Below are 21,188 nucleotides of genomic sequence, written 5' to 3'. Positions count from 1 at the left end.
TTAAACTTTTGCTTAATATAACGAAACAGTTATATGCACATCCTTGTTGTTATGCAAATGAGGAGACTCATCCGCTCACTATTTCTTTTGTATTTTATTATGTGAAATACTGAATATTCTAATTTTTACCTCATTAATCAAGTGAAAAAAAGATTAATTTCTCCCTGAACATGTGGAATTAACATTATTTTAATAGGTCAGGCAAGTTGGCCCTTTTTGTAAAATCTGTAAAAAATGAAAAATTGTATAATTCAGAGATTTTTCAGACATTAAAAAACAAAAGAAATAGTGATATCATCGACTGTCTCATTTTCATAAACTGCTGTGCAAAATAAGCGAAACTTTAAAATGCCATAACTCTCTTACAGTATTTTACATCCGATTTTGATCAAATTTTCAGCATCATGCTAGTTTGATTTTTATCTATTTATTCAAATCAACATTTTTCTGGGATGGACTTTACCTTTAAAAAAATACAGTAAGAGCTATGCCACGGGCAAAATGTTGATGTTAATTCTTCAAGTAGTTGGAAGGTTGTAAGGGTAATTTTGTTAACAAAAAAAACATACACTTGATTATTAAAATCAACTATAGAATTAAATTTCTTTGACATCATGGCCCATTGTTTGCACTTTGTAATTCATCTTTTGTTTGAATTAGTGACAATATAAGCAAAATAATGTAAACAAAAATTGCCCGGGTAAGTTGGCACCGATTCAGTGTAATTGCTACATGTATTGTTGGGCAAATATTCAAGATTTTTGTGAGCAAAAGAAAAGAGTGTTCAAACAAATGAAACTGAAGCAACCTGGGTTCCACAACATTTGCTCCAGTGACAATTGCTGTGATGGAAAATCTGCACAATAAGCCAAACAAAAGACAACCTCCAAGACTATATAGGCCCTTATCCTTTTATTTATATCTAATATATTCTGAACCAGAATCTCTAACATTAAAGGACAAGTCCACCCCAACAAAAACTTGATTTGAATAAAAAGAGAAAAATTCAACAAGCATACACTGAAAATTTCATCAAAATCGGATGTAAAATAAGAAAGTTATGGCATTTTAAAGTTTCGCTTATTTTCAACAAAATAGTTATACATGTATGAACGAGCCAGTTACATCCAAATGAGAGAGTTGATGACATCATCAACTCACTATTATGTATTTTATTATATGAAATATTTTTATTTTCTCATCATTGTCATGTAAAATGAAGTTTCATTCCTCCCTGAACACGTGGAATTCCATTATTTTAACATTTTATGCATCAGGCAAGGAGGTCCTAATCGTCAAATTCGTAAAAATTGAAATATTGTATAATTCAAACAATAAAAAACAAAAGAAATAGTGAGTGAGTGACATCATCGACTCTCTCATTTGGATGTAACTGGCTCGTTCATATAACTATTTTGCTAAAATTTGTAAAAATAAGCAAAACTTTGAAATGTCATAACTTTCTTATTTTACATCCGATTTTGATGAAATTTTCAGCTTTGTGCTTGTCTGATTTTTCTTTATTGATTCAAATCAACATTTTTCTGAGGTGGACTTGACCTTTAACAATCTTAACTCTAACCCTATTCCTTCTTGAGATACAGATGTACATGTAAATTGTATTAAGAGTATTAAGACCAGAGCAAATGTTGTGTCACTTGTGCTCAGGTCTATGTTTGGCTTTACATGTAGCTATTTTTTTGTTTTTGGTCATGGTGATGCCCCCCCCCCCCCCAGATTGAAAGATGAATTTCATCAAACAATCGTCTCGTACAGTTGTTGCTCATTTTGTTCAGGTATCGAGAAAGTTCAGGTACCGAGAAAGTACATGAATGACACAAACTTTTGTTCTCTCATAAAAATCAAGTGCTTTCTGATAGTCAAAGAAAGTACCTCTCAACTTCTATGTACAGTGTATTCACTCAGTTATTTGTACAAAATTTTTTGTCATAATCCTCTTGCACATGTGAAATGTTTAGCATTATGGTTTTTATGGTGAAATTGATATTATATTTTACCTTTTTTTTCAGAAATGGAATGATTGTCAGTGAAGTACATGTACATGTACTGCCAAAGGACACAGAATGAGGAAGTTACTGTAGGAACTGCGCAGATAAAGGAAAATACTTTTGATGATCACTATATTTCAGATCTGCCATATTTTCTGAATGACATTTATCATGAGGAAACAAGGCATTCTCCCTTGATTGAATAAACATTTGACAAAAAAGCGCTCAGATTTTATTTTCAAAATGGAGGACAAACAGCAGCGCAATCTGCGCAACTACCATCACCAGGCACGGATTCTCCTGACTGAACGGGAGCGCGATCTTCTTCATGACATGCTGAAGGAGTACCAGAAATACCACAATGCTCGGCAGTTCATCTCTGATCTACGCAGTATTCTCAACACGCCAGCAAAGATGGACCTACTCCGGGAGATCAGGAACCTGGTGCCTCCTGCGTACTTGCAAGAATTTGACACCTTGGCACCGTACGACCGCATGGCTCACCCGATGGCCACGCATTTAATGCAGGATGCTCCTGTCTTTAAGAGGGCTCCGAGCTGGCATGGGAGGGCTTATGAAAGGTCTTTTGATACGCAGAGTGAAGATTTAGGTAAGCATTTTAGGGACACTGGATACAGGTTTCATGTAATAAAAATATGCAAGTACAGTATGATGATAATGATGCCATGATTTAAATTATGAAGCACAAAGCTTATACATGAATCTTCCATCATTGCTTCCAAAACATTCAGTTGAAACAAGGGTGGTTATTGCCAATTTTTAAACTTGAATTGTTCAGTTTATTAGAAATATAAGAAGAGGTGATGAGTGTTTGCAAGCTTACATGTATATTAAGCTTAAAACTTGGCAATTGATCTGTAAGAGTTATTTACGTCAGTTTATTTTTTTAATTCTTGGGTTATGCGGATCCTGTTCTTTTCTTCAGAAAGAATACTATTGATTTTCACCAACTCCAACCAACCCAGACTAACAAAGGGTCATTGAACCTAAATGGTCAAGCTTCTTGAATTCTGAAATTTTCACATCTATAAACATTATCTTTATCCATGGTCACTGATGCATTATCTCACCACAAGATATTGACTTCCAATACGTGTGTATTACTATAAGTCGTGAGGACTTGAAAAAAACTATATGTACAAATAGAAAAGAAGGAGGGTCAAGTAATCAACTCATTGTGCCTTTTAAAGATGTTTATTCAAGAACCTTCTTAGGTGATTATGGTCTGTCATTTCAGAGCTACACATTTATATCTGCAAGAAACATAATAGGACATACATGTACCTCCTTGATTTGAAATGCAAAGAAAGCATTCATATTAATGGTTGGATTCAATTAAAAACATAAAATAGCAATAGGACTTCTTCTTTTTCACCATTACACTCCCCATTTGTGGATACAGTAGATCAGAAAAAAAACACACTTATTGAATACAAGCCTCAGAAAATGAAAATAACATTCAATTCAATTCAATTTATTTCACATTTGCATAAAAAGACAATACATACAATTACAATGATAAAAGGCATATAATACTTGAGATCACACAAAATACAGAGAATACAAATGTGTGGAATTTAACATGTAAATGTAAATTTGAATCCATGCTGAATCATCAGTTGCTTTGCAATAACATCCAGACCCTCATTGCTACTTAATCAATAATATGTCTTTGCAGAGCGTCGCTTGCAAACAATAGCTGTTGTTAACTGGTTAAAGGACAGTTTGAAAGGGTTTGTGTTGGCATTCTCAATGAGGTTCATTAAGATCAGTCTTTCAAGGAGGACATCTTGGCATTGTTGTCTAGCTTTAAGAATGGCATTGACTTCCCTTGAGGGACAGGTCCTAATGTACCTGGAGTCCTGAACCTTCTAAAGCATTGCAAAGATGATTTGTACAAGTAGATATGAATGACAAGACAGACAGGTGATGAAATATTGACAGTTTGGGTTTTTAGGAAGCGTCAGAGTCTGTCTCATCCATTGTGTTCAAGAATCTACTTCGCCAAGGGCTATGGTGTGGATGTTTTTTGAAGTAGCCCTATAAATGCCCTTAAGGGTCTTTGTTACAACTATTATTGCCTGTTAGAGTTGATGTAAGGATCACTTTGTTCAGAAAGAAGATGGCAAATGCAGATCATGTGCAAAATCCCTTAACAGACTTCTGAATGACTACTGAATACCCATTGTATGTTGGCAATATGATGACGTGGAGATGCTAAATTCATGCCAATTTTTCAGTATTTTTGGGGGTACATTTTTGTTTTCCAGATTTTATTGTATAAAGTAAGAAACTCATAGATCTTTGATATTTTAGTCTAGAAAAAAAATAGATAATTAGTTATATATGCTTTATAATATACATTTTGAGCTACCAGGAAAAATTATATAAACTCCAGTGATAGACAAACATATTTCTTAAAAAATTACATGTAACACTTGTATGTAGATTATTAGGGATTTCATCAATATCAGAATCAGAAGTATTCATACGTACAGTATACTATCAAGATAACTGTTTTATATCATCTTTTACATGTATGATCTTCAGCAAGGAAATTTATTTTCTACTTCTTTTGAAACTGACATTTGCATCCAAAATCATCTCTGTGCTCACTTGTAACATTTCTTAAAATATCCAACAGAGATTGTTGCACCTGCATTTGTCTATTGTAACTTGTTTTCTCACTAATTGATGTAGAAGTATCTATGCCACTATTTATGCATGGGTGCTCCTCAATCAACCCCTTCCATTGAGGTGGGGGAAGTGAGCTCTGCATGTGAAGTCACTTTTATTGATTTCTTTTGTATTTGGATTTGATAGGGTCTAAAGCAAGGTTACAGTTAGGCAGTCATCAAATGGGTATTTAAAATTGCACCCAGGTTTAAAATAATCCTTGTGATTGTGCACAATATTAAGTGGGCTTTGAATTCATGATGACGTTTTATCTCTTGAGGAATTTGTATCGCATTAAGTGTCTAAAATAACACCCAATGACCTCATCAAGAAAACAGGTAGGTAGATATTGATGAATAATTCATGATTGCACTTCATATGGACATTTTTATATCTGTTTTCCATAATTAATGAGTGAACTGAGCCACAAGTCACAGATAATCTGATAAAATGTGTTGGCAAGATTCATGTTAAGTCAAAATAAGCTACTATTATTGTACATGATGTACAAGGCCTGGGTGAAATGTCAGGTAGGAATTGAGTACAGAAGAATAAGTATGGGAAATCTGTATGATGATAACTTGACTTATCACTATACTCGTTAAACTTTTTGAAACTGTTCAGGAATTATGGATTGGAATTGAATGTATACATGTGTAGTTGATAATCTTTCTTTCCCTCAATCTCATTTTGTTTTGGACCAGATATGAGTCATTATGTAGCAACCGGTCCCCGAGTTTTAACAATCACCAACAAGAATGAGGATTTAGGCTTCACAATCAAAGGAGGATCAGAGCAGGGTACCCCGGTCTCTGTAAGCAGGGTAGAGAGAGGGTCTGATGCTGGTGAGTAAAACAAACCTGTCTATTATGATCACCTGTATAAAAAGGCCAGTCATTAAATTTTTTATAACATTTTCACTTTGTAGCAAGACTTGATTTTAAATATTTCCCATGTTAGATATTATCAAAGAATATATCAATTTCTTGGCTTTGCCATTTAAATTTGTTTCTACATACTTGCACAACGTTTTCCATTGCCAGTTGAGATAATGATCTCAAAATGAGTTCGAACAGAATCCATTAAAATGACCACCTATTAGTGTTTGTATGTGTAAATGAAAATGGCTCTGGAAGAAAATGAGCAATTGCCAAGAAATGGGCAAAATAAACTTTGAATTCCATCACATGTTTAGTATTTTCCCAAGCAATGTTAATACACTGTCTCACATATATTTTTAAGTGTTGTCAGTTTTCAGCTAACATTCATGATTTCACAAAGACAAGTTAATGTTATTGTACCAGATCTAGATCTATGATAATTTATTGGGTGACGATTAGCCTTGATTTTAAGACTTTCTCATGAAATAATGTTGCTAAAAAATACATTACCTTTAATAATTGTCATTGCTTAACCATTTCCAGTCTAAAACATATTTTTCCCCCTGAAATCTGAATTGGATTGTTTGCAATTTGATAGCATTGAAACAAATATCAAATCAATTTTTCTGTCACTTTCATTCCTGCAGAGAAAAATGGACTGGCAGTTGGTGATGAGATTTTAGAAGTGAACAACATTAATTTTGAGGAGATAGCCATCAGCAGTGCTATCCGTGTATTACAGGGATCCAATAAGCTCCGAATGACCGTTCAGCATAATCCTGCATTAGTACAACACTCTCAAAGAAGACAATCAAAAGAGAAAACAAAATGGTGAGTAGATGGCAAAATTTAAATTAGTTATTGTGTTTTTTATATAAATAGTACTTATGAATTCAAAGGCCAAGTCCTCAATGGCAAGCTGTTTTTAACAGAGAGATAAAAATTTGTCAAGTGTAGCACTTCAAATTTCGTCAAAGTCAGTGGCACATGTAAAATATAAAGACAGATAATACTTTTTTGAAAATTCATTTATTTTCACAAAACATTCTAGTTGAACCTACCAACAGTTGATTGACAGACACGAGTCAGAACCAATACACCAATGACTGTCATTTATCAGACGTGAATGAATCTCCAATGCACTGTGCATAGATGCCAACCAATTTAATAAGATTGTATTTAGTTCCTAAATACCCATAAAAAGTATGATTTTCTGATTTTTTGTTGTCTTTTGTTTGTATTGTGTCATTATTACATTTTTCTTATGTGACTGTGTGTAGGTTTGATACCTATTCTCGTGCAAGGGGCCCGCCATCAGGTCTGAACGCATCCACTGCTGGTATAAACCGAGAAAGGAAAGTAGTGATTCAGCTTGATGAGAAACACAGGTTTATTGGTTTCAACATACGAGGAGGAAGCGAGTATGGCCTGGGAATATTTGTATCCAAGTAAGTTTTCCATTATGTTTTCTTTTAAAAGATAACAAATCTTGCCTCTATAATCAAGTATCAAATGATTTGAAGCGATCAGAGCTTGTTTTTAAATTTTTTTATTAAAATCATGTGAGATATGAAAAAAAGAAGTAAAAAGGAAAACACATCAAATACAGTGATGCTGAAACGTGAGTGAACCAGCCCCACCAGAAAATGAACATATTTTAAGTGATCAAGTTCTCCCATGTTCTTTTTATATCAGGTCAGGTGATACAATGTTACATCCAATGAAGTTTGTTTCTCTAGGCATGCTGGTCATTGTAGTGTTGTTGTCTGCATTCATCATTCAGTATGGAGGAGGGGGGCATTTGGTGGTGGGGCTCACTTACTTTTGAGCAGAATTGTATATGTGATCTGTGGAGCATTTCCATGCACATGTGGCTATTGGGTAATTTGAAATAGAATAATCAACCTTTTTGTACATGAACTGCTCAAGACATCTTAATGCAAGAGCACTGTAACTTTTCATATGAACAAGTGAATTGAGACCAATCATTCATTCATGGGCAAGCAGGTGTTTTATTTTTATTTTTTTTGTTTTATCACATTCAATAAATTGCAGTTATTTTTTACGATTTCTCCTAGCGGATGGTAGGTTAGTATGATGTAAGAACAGTATAGAAGAAAAATAGTGTGGTTGGTTTCACCGTACACCATGTACCTTTCTTGGAAAAAATGTTGCAATAAAACATACCCAGTAACTAAAATAATTAAAGGCCACTTGATTTTCAACTGATCAGAAGCACACATATGGGAATTTTTTGCATTGTCTTCTAACACTCCCTTTCTGCAATATATTATTGCCTTATGACAAGTTCCATATTCATGTCATTCCATACTCTCCCCACCAGGACTGATAGGGGTGGTATGGCCGAGTATCACAAGATACAGGTAGGGGATCAGATCCTTTCAGTCAATGGGACTAGCTGTGAGAACATCCCTCATGCTGCGGCTGTTGATCTCATCAGGGGACAGAAGAGACTTGTCTTGATCATTCGTAGCATGGCATCAGACAACCTCAATCAAAGCCAAAACAGTAAGTCAAGATATATACTCTACGAGTCTACTACGTGTGTGTGCATGGTCACATTTTTATGTGCATCTATCAATTGCAATCAGACATGATTGTTTACAAACACCAGGGATGGACCAATGCATGTGCTTATTGTTCAGTATACACAAGATCAAACAATCTGAATAGCTGTGTGAAATTAGTAATCAATAACAAAGCTTTGTATTATTGGATTATGTTTTTTTTTGTTAAAAGGAAGAAATAGAATAAATACAAAGAATATAGATCAATGAATGTTACATTTAAATGTCAAAATATAGTGTTCATATTTTTTTCAATGAAAAAGTTAGCATTTCAAACTGGGACACAATATTTGAACTAAACTTTTTTTAAGGGATTTTTTATGATTTTTCCACTCTCTTTGTAACAGAAGCAAGCAGGTCGCAAAGTACCACTCCTTCCATGATTTCTGGCATCTCCAATCAACAGCAGCAGAAATCACCCCCATTTCCTAATGGACCAGTCCCACCCATCCCTAAGCAGAACAAGGACTGGCTGACCAGAGCACCACCTCACGGGGGTGTGCAACGTCTTGATGCAAGGGACATGAAAACCAAGCAATCTCCAGGTGAAAATGTTCCAGTAATCATGTCAGCAAGACAAAATGTCCAGGTTTGTTTACTTGTCAAATTACTTTCTAAGTTCTCATAAAATTGGTCAAAATTTTGTGTTAATTACATGTATCACACAATGTAAGTCATTAATAAATTCAATTTCAATTTTTACAATTTTTTGGGGGGCTTCTTAGTGTCCATCGTGTAATGAATAATTTCAGATTATCTAATAGATTTCTTTAATAATCACAAAAATTTGTTCCCTTGTGTATTTCATCTGTGTATATATTTATGATATCAATTTATCCAATATTATTCTGTTTCAAACTTCATTTAGTATTATCTTATCCCATCTTTCCAAAACACCTTTTCAATTACCTCTTCATTGAAAAGTTTGTGATAAATTTTCTTTCTGTAAATCAATATTATTTTTTCTTTCACAAATAATGTGCCTTTCTTTCTATGCTAGTTCACGGTCTTGATCACTTTTGTTGTAAAAAGCAATGTATAAATATAGGATAATGTTTTATTGATGTTATTAAACTGATTTCCTGTTTTCTATCAATATATTCTCAGGGAGGCCCTCATCTCAGCAACACAACTATCACAGATCATCTCCCCAGCCGACCCTCGTCTGTCCAATCTCAGCAATCTACCCAGCGGACACAGCCATACCCCCAGTCACAACCCGCGACACACCCTACAACACAACCCCCAGCACCTCCACAGCAACATCTCAGACCATCGCCACCCCATCACCCCCAGCAGGTGGTATCAGGCAGGGGTGGGGACAGCGGGGGTAAGGAGAAGAGGCGTGGCCTTGGGAGATCTCTTAGTGTCAAACATCCTGGAGGTAAGAATTCAATGGTTATCTGGACCTTGTCTTACAAACCATTGCCATAAGTTAGATCAATAACAATCTCTAAGTGTGATTTGAAAATTAAATCCCTTTGCAAGAATGGGCCTAGCTGTGTGGCTTCATATTTTTTAGTGTGGTTCAAACCTTCATTGTTTTTCGTTAATACTTTCAAGTAGGTCTTATGCCTCCGTCCACCAATTTTACTGGTCATTTGTCTATACTGTTTTTGTTGTAATGAATTTTACCAGTCAACTTCATATTTATTAATGTAGGAGTGACCATTATCTGATTAGTTGGGAGAGATCTTGAGGTCTAGCTTTAGAGGTCACATTAACACAATACTGCTTCAGTAATTGATCCTCATTTCCAATATTAAATATGCAGATATGTTGTCCTTTAATGTGTAATAAACTGAAGTGAAAGATCTTTTACTATCCTCATTGTTTCTTTATCTGTATTCCAAATATCCCTAAATAATTTCACTCCATTTGCACCATGTTTCTTCTGTACCAGAGAGGAGACTTCCGGTGATGGAACAGCAAAGTCCCAAGCACAAACCGGCCAAGGTCAAACGAAACAAGACATTCCGTGCCCTGTTTGGCCTCAAGCCCAAGGTCAAAGGTCACGAGAAGGAGCAACGTGAATACGACCGGAGCCCTGAGAGGGAGATCTCCCCTCCATCTCCCAAGAAGGATATTGAGGAGGAGATCCTGGCAGAGTCATTTGATGAGGATCTAGCCAGGGTGGATCCCATTGGGCAGGAGGCAGGAGCCCATGATGAGGATCCTGGAGGAGGGGTGATGGAGAAGGAGGGCAAGAGACATAGAAAAGGTGAGCTTGATCAGCTGAAGGGTTGTTTTTGAGAGGGTACCTAGTAAGTGAACAAAAGTTTTGAATGAGAATATAATTCTAAGAACTTATGAACTTGCATCAGCATAAGAGTTTCTGCTTAGAACCTTTGCCTCTTGTTTTAGCATTCAAAGTTTAAATGCATGTAAAAGTTTGTATCAGAATTAAATCATGTTTTTTTTAAGTAGGATTTTTCATTGTTTATTTTACTACCTTTGAAGAACAGATGATATCAATTGCATAATCATAACTTTGTGTACTTTGCTGACTATTGTTCGTTCCTACATACTTTCGGTTATTATCTTAATGTGCGTTTTTGATGTCCCTTTAGGAACAAATTGTTCAAATCATGAAAATATTTTTTAGGCATTATCAACAATGTCCCAATGGGAATGAATTTCATTAAATCTTTAGATGTAGGTCCCATGCATATTCAGGAGCCTTATTCTCTATAATGCATGAGCGCTTACATAACAGAAATTTAGGAAAGATTCTTATCTTGTTCATTGAATGCTCTGTATCTCTGTAGGGAAAAATAAGATGACCGGTATCATCGCAAGTTTCCGCAAGACCAGACCGGAGGGTATTGTAAAGAAGCGTCACAACATCTCCTTACCTCCAGAGGAAGAACAAGAAAGGCCGCCCCCTGCTGACCGTCCTGGGTCAGCCACTAGTTGGGCATCTAGGAAAGATAGTTTAGGGGAATCACTCAGCAACAGTAAGAATTCAGCACATTTGTATCATTCAATCATACATCCATCTATCTATTCATCCAACCACCCATCCAACCTCACATCTGTATGGAACAATGTTTACATAACTTATTGATTTTGCCTTGAAAAGAAGAAAGAAATTCTATTTTTTTGCCAGCTTATGTGAATTTTAGTGCTTTTGGTTTTTCACAGAAAACTTGGGACTTTAACTCAAACTGGGTACATTACACAACTGTTTGGCATTAAGAAGTGGCAAACCAAAGCAAGTCAAAGGTCACTAAGGTTTTTATATACCTTAAAAAATCCTGTTCTTACAATGGTTATAAATAAGCACATTGTAATTGGGCTCTTGAAACCTTGAATCTCAAAAAAAAAAAACTTGGGGACAATGAAGGTAGTAGTATTTTTATTGTGCTTTGTTGAGAATCCACCATCTTTACAATTTAAAGAGATTGTGAACCTGACAATAATATAAGTAACTGTTTCAAAAGCACTCGAGACATTCAAGAGTCTACCTGTGTTGATTCAATGTGTTTCCATGTGCTTGTTGTAGGCTCCCATGGCAGTCTTGGCAGGCAGAAGGGAGCTTTCATCGCTGGAGCAGGAACACAGATCATGCATGTCCATGCATCTCAGGCCAGTCAGATGCCTATACTCTCAGAAGCTATCAAGAAAACACTCAATCAAGATGAGGCTGCTGCTGTCCATAGACACATCAAAAGGGTGAGATTGAAATTGCTTTTGCTTGATGCTAGATGCCTTTCTTATCCAGAACTTGATGAAGAAGGCTTTCTTGTCAATTTGTAATGTGATTTTACTACTCTTACTTAGATCAGCAGAACTTTTACAAGTTGAAAATGACTGAAGGCAAAAATGGTGATCCTTGCTTGTGGCTACATGATACATCAATTTGTAGCTGACTGAACGCCAAAGAACATGTTCCAGTCGTGCGTAATGTCATGTGCAACTTTATGAACAGCTTTATGAAACATCCACCAGTACTGTATTTGAACTCATTACAATTTTTGTTGGTGCTCGACTGTTCGTACATGACATACAGATAAAGAGGGGGAAGTATATAAAGTCTTTGGTTGCAAAAATCCTAAAGCATACTCCAAGCTTCTATGGCACCAAGATGTTATTGAATTATTTTTCTCCCAGAGTATATCCTGCCAACACAAGCACCTTGTTAAAACTCTGTACCGAGTCTTTTAGCATACTTTAGCAGTGTTTTTGCATTTCATGTTGTTTTGTCTTGATGGAATGTGAGCATTTTTAATGAAAAGTCACTTGCAGGTTGCCACTTGCCTGTGAGAAAGACACAGCTCTGATTATTGACAAGGTGCCTTGAACAAAGAAAGCAAAAGTATCTTCATGTTGAATCATTCTACTGAGGGGCTCATTTGTGAATGTGTTTTTGTTTTTAGTTTGAAACCGTGAAGATAAACCCTGAAACCGGTAACAGCAGAAAAAAAAAATGGTCAAAAAATGGAGATTGAAATTTGCTCTAAATAACCATCCTGGAATATGACTAACACAGATTGCTTCTAACCATTTTCTATCGAAATTAGATTGACCAGAACGAACTTCTCTTTAATTATCATTTTTAAAATCATATTTTGCAGTATCATACAGAGGGGGATGTTGATGCTCTTGTGACTCCACTCCTGGCGATCTTGGACAAACCTGAGAAGGCGGTTCTATTACGAGAAGTCAGGTCAGTATGTCATCTAGTGTGTTAATTACAGTGAATCCTCTCTACAGTATCTACCCATGGTGGAAGGGGGTAGGGGGCAGAATGAACTTTATGAAGATCTGGCTGATATAAACATGCTCTCAAACATATCTTGTTGAATCCATGAAGTTCCTTTTTTGCAAGTGTGCATTCATGACTGCAGATGCATGCAAGATATTTTCAGGTAAGCGCAATTGAAGATGTTATTTATGTTCGAATTGTTCTTTACCACCTGTTATGAAGATGGCCTGTATGATTCATGCATTAATAAAGCCACTTTCTTAAACATCCTCAACAATTTCAGCTATTAAAAGAGCAAGATTTCAAACCTTATACTCAATATTAATTTTTCCAATATAAGTTGTGATGGCATATTTTGTTACTACACCAATAATCACTTGGAATTAGTTTTGTTTCTTATTGGAGTGATGTCATCCGTATTCCTGGCCGTCTTTGACTTTATTGATAATCATAACAAGTCTTTTTTTCTCCCCTCAGAGGAGTGATAGCTCCCTTAGACCTGGCTGTCTTTGACTCTATGGTATCAAGAAGAGAGCTTGAAGCAAGGAATTATCTCAATGCCAAATCAGGTAGGTTTACCACCAGTTTTGATTCTATGATCATCAGTAAAGGCAGTTAATGCTAATCTACATTTACATAATGACTATACTTATGAAAATTACCCCCCCAAAAAAATTCAAGATTAATTATTTTATTGGAATTTTAAGCAAAATGGTGTTTTACTTTGCTTGAAAGTGCCTTCTTTGATTTTTGTTTGCATTTATTTTTCTTTATTTAGGGTCTGTTTCACCAAGACTATCATTTGACAGGAAGCTTCCCTCAAATCAGCTTGATTTAAACCAACCAGGTAAGGAAAATAACTTGAAATGGACTACTTTGGTCTTATTTTAAATGAAGAGAAATTACACAAATGTCTTGATTCCATCATTTCTTTCTTCATGTAATAAGCCTGTAACGTTTTGTAAAATTTCAAATTAGCATTTGTTGAATGACCTGATTTTATTTCAAATGTAAGGATGTTTGTTTTCACATTAAATTAGACAATGGGAAAGAAGACTTAATGGTTAAAGAAAAAACACAAAGGAAAGTTAAGTGTAATACTGACTAAGTTGACTAGCGATTTGGTATCAATAGCATTAGGGTACAGAGAGTATTCATCATATATGTTGAAATTAATACGAATGTTCTGTGGTTTTACAGGTACCTCTAATAACAATGAAAGCGATACAGAAAAGCAGAAGAGGCATCAGAATGAATTGGAAAGACTGCGAAAGCAGAGACAGGAGGAGGTACGACAGGCAACACTAACGGCTACTGGGAGATCTGCAGACATTGACCCATCACCCTACGGACAGATTGGCTACCCTGCTAACCAGAGCCGCCACGGGAGCTTTGATACATATTCCTTTGGAGAGAGGAGGGACCAAGCCCCGCCTTCTTTCTCCACCTTCAAGGGTGTGGCAGTGGGTGGTTCTGGAAGGGGCAGTCCTGCAAGCAGCATCTCTGATGGTAGCCTTTCCAAGAAGACAGCTAAGAGAGTCCTCATCAATGCAGCTCCGCAGATCATCAGGACAAACTCCACTGGTGATGATGTCTCACCACGCAGTGAGGAGGGGCAAGGTGGACAGGACCAAGGAGATGGTGTCAAGGATAATGTCTTTGAAGATCGGTTTGGGAGAGGGAGAAATGTTCATGGGTCAGGATGGGACCCCTATGAAACGATACCTGTGAGCAGGCTGGGTGATGACTTCTCTGAATCGCCAAAGATTCAGAACAATGAACTTGCTGGTCGGAGGCAGGCGAGTCAAGGTTCTGGAGCGACGAGTAGGGGTGAGTTCGACCCTCCGTATGCAGCAATCAAGATTAACCCACTGACTGATGATGCTCATGACACCACCGATGCAAATGAGAGTGGTCATGATAGCTCAGATTCTGACTACAGCATTGGTAAGAAGAACGGGATGTACCGCATCATGGGCAGCGATGCAGATGATAACTGGGATGATCGGGATTCAGCAAGTCCACCAAAACCCAATTCCAAGCCACACAAGCTGAGCCCCATCCCTGCTTCTCCACCCACTCCCAGAATCATCGAACCCACTCCTCCTTCATCTCCATCCGAAGCCAGTCAGAACCTCGATGCTCTTCTGCAGGTCGGGCGAGACATGATCTCTACCCCCAACCGTGATGGGACCAGCTCCAATCGTTCCAGCGGTAGTAGCTCCGATGATCCTGTCTACGCTCAGGTCATGAAAGGAGCAGCAGCTAGGACTCCTGCTAACTTCCTGGATGTGAGGGACTCTGTGGATAGTGCTTCGGAGTCTGAGAGCAGCGCTAAAAGAGTTAGCTTCAGTGAATTCAATGGCTCACCAAAACCCCCAAGGAAAGGAATACTGTAAGTAAATTGGATAGCATCATTGACCGAATTTGAAAATATGCGAATCATGATTAAGGTTTAACATCCTTAATAAGAGTAAATCAAGTGCTAATAAAAACAAATTGCCTATTTGCATGTTGAAATTATCTCACAGTTGTCCTTGATTTTGTCTGCACTCTGACTTAATTTGAGGTATTATCCTCACCGAATTAAACTACTGTATACAGCATGTTCTACAATGGAAAGTACTTGTCTTCAGCCAAAGAACTCTTGCAACTTTATGCAAAAAAAATGTTATTTTCATGCCACAAATCTGACATGACATGTAGATCTACTTGACTGTTGTTCATGCAGGAAAGAATACCAGATTAAAAAATCTCTTCATTTTGTGATTGCGTATGTATTTCCTACCCACAGCAAGAACAGTTTCAATCGCAATGAGCGTCCTACCGTCCCCATCAGGAACCCACAGCTTTATCTTGATGATGACGATGATGATGAACCTTCTCCACTCAAGGAAATCATTAGGAGCAGGCGAGGAAAGTCACCTATCAAACCTGCTGCTAGAAGGATTGACGGCTTCCCAGGGAGAGAGATCTTTGAATTTGAGCTCTCAAAGTCACAGTCATCACTGGGTAAACCATTTTTTCATCATGCACTTTTTTAAAAATTTATTGTGTACTCTTACTCTCTATGTTTTGAAGGAATTTGAGTGCTTTTTTGAGACTTTGGTTGACACAAATACATTTTGGCCGTGTCTTGTTGGATGTGATATAGCTATTCAGCAAAACTGCTTTTTTTACTTTTTGTTGAGGTTAATGGAAATTTACAAATTGGTCTCATTTTTAATGAATCATTCATGACACATTCATTTTATGGAGTTAAGAGATAGTGTTTAAAATTATTACATGTAGTGTCAGCACAAAACTGCTATTTAAAAATCTCTCAATCTGCCTCCCCCCTCAGAATTTATGCATTATAAACCAAAACTTACAGTTGAATCCTCATTAGTTAATCTTCAATAAGTAATACAATCATCCAAGTTGAAGTAAATATTACCATAAGCAAAACATGTTATTTTCCCCTTCAAAGTTAAATTTTGCAAGTCAAACAAATTTTTCTGGTTCCAAGAGATTTTACTTACACTGAGTCAACTCTATGTGCAGTTTAAAACAGAATAAAATTAAGTATAATTGTTTGAATTGTTTTGTAGGACTCAGTCTAACAGGAGGAAAGGACTATAAGAACCAGCCCTATGTAAAGGTAGATAGGATATACCCAGGAGGTGCTGTTGCAGATGATGGTAATCTTACGGTAAGTTAGAAGGATTTCATTAAAAACTACTTTTATATATATGTTTTGCTTCCCATATATGGCCAGATAGTCCAATTTTAGTAGTACCAAAGAACATGTTCCAGTCATGTGGAATTTACCTATATCATTATGAAACAGCTCTGTTGTTTTGAAGCAAGTACATATAAATTACAATGAATGCAGTTCTATTGCCTTTGTTAAACAACCATGATCTGACACATTTCTGCAACTGTTACATGAATAGGACACCCCTAGGCCTTTATTCTGAGAAGAGGTTTCAATGGTACCATGTTACAAAGTATGGATTATGCAGATTTCTTGTTACATCGCACTTCATTCAAGCTGTGATTTTCTTGCACTTACCAAAAAGATTGCATTTATAATTGGACCCGTCTTAGTGTATGTGATGAAATGAATAAAATTATGTACATGAAATCTGCATAGTCCATCGTTTACTTTTGTACCATTTTCCATATTCAAATTCAAATTATACAATATAAAAACATGATAAAAAATACAAACAAGAAATAATTAAAGAAGACAAAATACCAGTACCAAAAGCTACAAAAAATACAAAAAACAACCAAAGAAGCAGAACATAATATGTAATCTGAATACGGAGGAATTGCCAAAAAGCCAAAGAGACTTATCGAGGGCTATCCCAGAATAACAGTAAAAAATACATCACGTACCATAGTACAATTGAAACCTCTTTATAGAACACAGGCACATATCTACACACATGCTTATATTGTACGTTCTCTTTTGTTTTGCAGTCTGGATGCGTCTTGGTTGGTGTTGATGGGATATCCTTACTGGATGTTAGTCATCAGCAGGCCATGGAGATCATCCGCTCAGCTTACAATGATAAGAGTAAGAAAACAATGCAGGTCGAGTTCATGGACGCTCTATAACATGCTTTGGCAGTCCAAGTTCTGCAGTTAATGGCTACTCTGGCGTAATTTCAATCAGCAACATTCCTTGCTACTTAACAACTTCAAGAACGACATGGATGCTAAGTCAAGACAATCATGGGCATGAATCGTAGAATATGTAATGTTTCTTCATTTTCAATCATGTTTTAACTGTCAAACCTTCCTATTGTAACTACAGTACTTGCATTATCTTATAATCATATTTATATTTATTCCATGATGCCGTTTTAAAAGTCAGATTAAAAACCTTTCAGAAATTGTTTTGATAGTGATCACAGAAATCTTTACTCATGAAATTATGGAATCTTCTTTGTCATCGAGTGAGTTGATGACAGAAAAAGCAATTGCTTATTTACATGCTAATGTCAATTATCCTGGTCAGTGTATTGTCTTATGAATGGTGAAGCCTGCAAATATGGCAGATCAAGATTGTTTGCTACTCATATCTTTTTCTTTGGTTTGAGGAAAATTTAAGAAAGAAGGGTGATAGAGTATACATATGAAATACATATGATGAAATTTGTGCGATTGTCACCATACTCATTTGACCAAGAATAATAGTGAAAGAAAAATGGTTTGTAAATTGCCGCGATTGGGGCACTGTAGGTTTTAACTGTTGCTTATTTCCCCTTTGCTCTTTAATCTGCCAAATTCCACTGAAATCACATCTAGCTCTTCTTTACTTAGCTTTTGAAATAAAAGGGTTGGATGCTGAATACCTCACTATACCAAATTGTCTATTGCGCTATAAATCGAGAAGTTTTCTGCTTTTACAGTGACCATTCCCTGGCTATTTTTCATTAAATCCTTGTAATTACAGGAGCAGTTGCTGCATTCAATATTGTAAGGTTTAGCATTGCAAAGAGCAAGGAAAAGAACAATTGATTGAAGGCTAAATAAACTATTGCAGTGGATTTTCTTGACAGTTTATACACTCGTGTATATAAGTGAGGTGTTGGTGATGGTGTACATTTTAAGAGAGCAGAGAGAAAACGAAACCTTGACGACAAAAGTAACATGCACATCCTGGGCGATAATGCAACTAAAGGCCTGATCCCATTTGCCAACGTACACAAAACGTATCCATAAAGGATACAGTGGACAAGCAAAATTTTTGGGTTGCTCCATCCATTTTCATCTTCTCCAGACATTGGACAAAATGGGCAAAAAAAGAAATCACAAGTGGACGTGTGCTCGATGGATATAGAGCGTATGAAACAGGTATGCAAAGAGTACACAATGGATACATAACGTTTTGCAATGGATGGCTATCCTCCCTGCAGTGCAGTGGGACCAAGCCTTTAGGGAGGCGATGGTGTCATATCTCTGAAAGGCTGATTTTTTACATCACCTTGTGTAAAGTACTAAACTGATTCAGAAATTATGTTATATATAAATAAGGAAAGAAACTTGAAAGGCTGTACAAATAGTAGAAATGTTTTCCATGTTTATCACCTTGAACTATTATATCAGTATCTAAAGGCGTTATTCTATCCTTCAACCAGAATATGGTAGATCTTTTTATTCTATGCCAAAAGTGTGATTTCGTATTTGAAATATCAACAATCCGTCTTCTTCGGCTCTTTCAGCAGATTTTATATAAAATATAACTGTTTGTATTTCTTATGATATGAATAGCAGGGCAACTGTGTGATAATAGAATGTTTGTGTGTGTTTGGTAATAAGATTTATAGTTTTGCTGAATGTTAGAGGCTTTGTTTTAAATACATACTCTTACTCTCAGTATCCTTTATTTTACTCTGTGTGTAAATAATCATGTGTAAAATATACTACATACATGTATTTGTGAATAAGGATGATGTTTGATTATGATGATCATGTGCAAATATTTTACATATGTTAATTGTGTAAATTGAATGCAAGATAGTGGTTATATTATAAGCAGGAATGAAGGCAATATTATGAATCCAAATAGAAAATGCTTTAGATATTAATAGATAATATAGTCATGTCTTAGAGCAGAAGCAAAACTGCTATGACAGTATGCTATGTTGGATTAGATTTTTTTCCAATGAAATTTGTATTGTATCTGTTAGCTACGTTTAATTCTTTCCAAAGTAAACAAAAATATTTAGTCTTCAAATGGTTATGAAGCGAAATTTTGAATAAAAAAATATAGAGTTATACAATTTTTGAAAAAGCTGTCCCATTGTGAATAATTCTATGCTGAAAGATTCAAAGTAAATTAAGAAATCAAAATTTTCTCAAAAAACCTTTTCCTCAGAATTCTGAAATACATTTGCGGTAATTAATTCCCCAAATTAATCTTGTTTTACATCTGATTTCCCTTTCCATTTTTTCCGGGAAAATCAGATTGACCATTTCAGGCAGGTCTTACATGTAGGGGTTCAAACCTATCACATGTAGGGGTCAAACATACTCTACGGAATTGACCAATCAGTTCATTTTTATATTGACAATGTTTTTCTGCTGTTTATTTTTCAGCACTATATAATTAGCATTGCTCTTCAGCTGCTTGTCTAAATGTAAGTTAAAAATTAATCGTATTTGGCAAATTTTGAGAAAGTAAAATGTATAAAAATCATGTCAGTAGTGAAATTTGTGTAAACCTGTCTAACCTTGCCGTAGAACATCTTGTATAGTTAAAGTTGTGAATAGTACTAGTTCTGTGTTTCCAAGTTATTTTAATCTTTTATTTTTTCATTTTTATAAACATATTTAGGCTGCTGTTTAAATTTGTAATAATCAGTCAAATACCACATTTATTCAGTTTGCTTCTGTATTACTTGATGTGTTTGTTGACATAAAAAGGACCAAGAAAATTTATGAATCGATATTGTACCAATCATAAATTGGAATTGTACCAATGTTAGTACATTTTTCATCGCGATGCTGATGGGATGAATACAATAGAAACATTGTTACTTTAGAATAGAAAAATATTGTTAGAACATACATCCTTGATAAAAGAGTCTTTCAGAGTTATCCTATGCAACTTGAGAACAGAAATTCTGTCATACTTCATCCAAAACATACAGTTCTTTTGATTGGCATGAATATTTAATGGATAATGGTAATTTAAATAGAATAAACATTTTATTTAATGTAATTTAATCAGATTTGATTTGTTTTAAAAAGGCTACAGGTATCTTCAAATTCTTCCGTCCAGTTTAGAGACCTGCCTCTTCTTTGCAATGGAATCACCTTGTTTTGTATTCAGCATTAAGAACTTTTACACCTTTCTTAGTGCATTTTATATCGTGTTTAAACCCTTGACAAAAGGCTGCATTTTTAAAGCATTTTCAAACATAAATCATCAGTATTTATTGTTTTTAAACTTGTATTCCATTTTCATCTTGATGAAAGTAGTTTTGTGTGCTATATATGAAATGAACTTATCCTTTTTTGGTGAAGTGAATTAGTCTATTAAAAATGCAGGAATAGGCCAATTTCAGATTATATTCCTTGTTTCTGAAATGAATTCAAAAGAAGTGTGATGTAGATTGCTTGAATTTTCATAAGTGTGAATTGAAGTCTGAATAATTTTATTCTCTCATGTAGTAGATTCATTTCATTTGTCATTTAGGGTTACTTTATAAATCTGTGCATTTGAGATTTGATTCATTCTATCAACTATTCATCACCGTGTAATATGCTGAAAGAATAAACAGCTATGTGCTTTTGAGGCTTTCAGGAA

The 21,188-nt window shown here is 35.6% G+C and overlaps 1 protein-coding gene across 3 annotated transcripts; it reads left to right on the top strand.

Moving 5' to 3' along the window:
- Nucleotides 1-2,062: 2,062 nt before the first annotated feature.
- LOC121425546 lies at nt 2,063-21,188 on the top strand. Of its 3 annotated transcripts, none has more exons than XM_041621623.1 (17): nt 2,063-2,619; nt 5,411-5,551; nt 6,235-6,418; nt 6,868-7,035; nt 7,932-8,116; nt 8,523-8,764; nt 9,283-9,559; nt 10,079-10,396; nt 10,944-11,132; nt 11,681-11,850; nt 12,753-12,844; nt 13,361-13,452; nt 13,662-13,730; nt 14,084-15,278; nt 15,678-15,895; nt 16,474-16,574; nt 17,351-21,188. In XM_041621623.1, exons 1-17 carry the CDS (start codon nt 2,253-2,255, stop codon nt 17,486-17,488), a joined length of 4,146 nt encoding a protein of 1,381 aa, XP_041477557.1. In that variant the 5' UTR covers nt 2,063-2,252; the 3' UTR covers nt 17,489-21,188. The 3 variants fall into 3 exon arrangements, with proteins under 3 accessions (XP_041477557.1, XP_041477559.1, XP_041477558.1); XM_041621625.1 differs by lacking the exon at nt 2,063-2,619 and adding an exon at nt 4,942-5,044; XM_041621624.1 differs by lacking the exon at nt 2,063-2,619 and adding an exon at nt 5,214-5,236.

This window comes from Lytechinus variegatus, chromosome 12 (genome assembly GCF_018143015.1).
Source record: "Lytechinus variegatus isolate NC3 chromosome 12, Lvar_3.0, whole genome shotgun sequence".
NCBI lineage: Eukaryota > Metazoa > Echinodermata > Echinoidea > Temnopleuroida > Toxopneustidae > Lytechinus > Lytechinus variegatus.
This window is presented reverse-complemented; position numbering and strand designations above follow the sequence as displayed.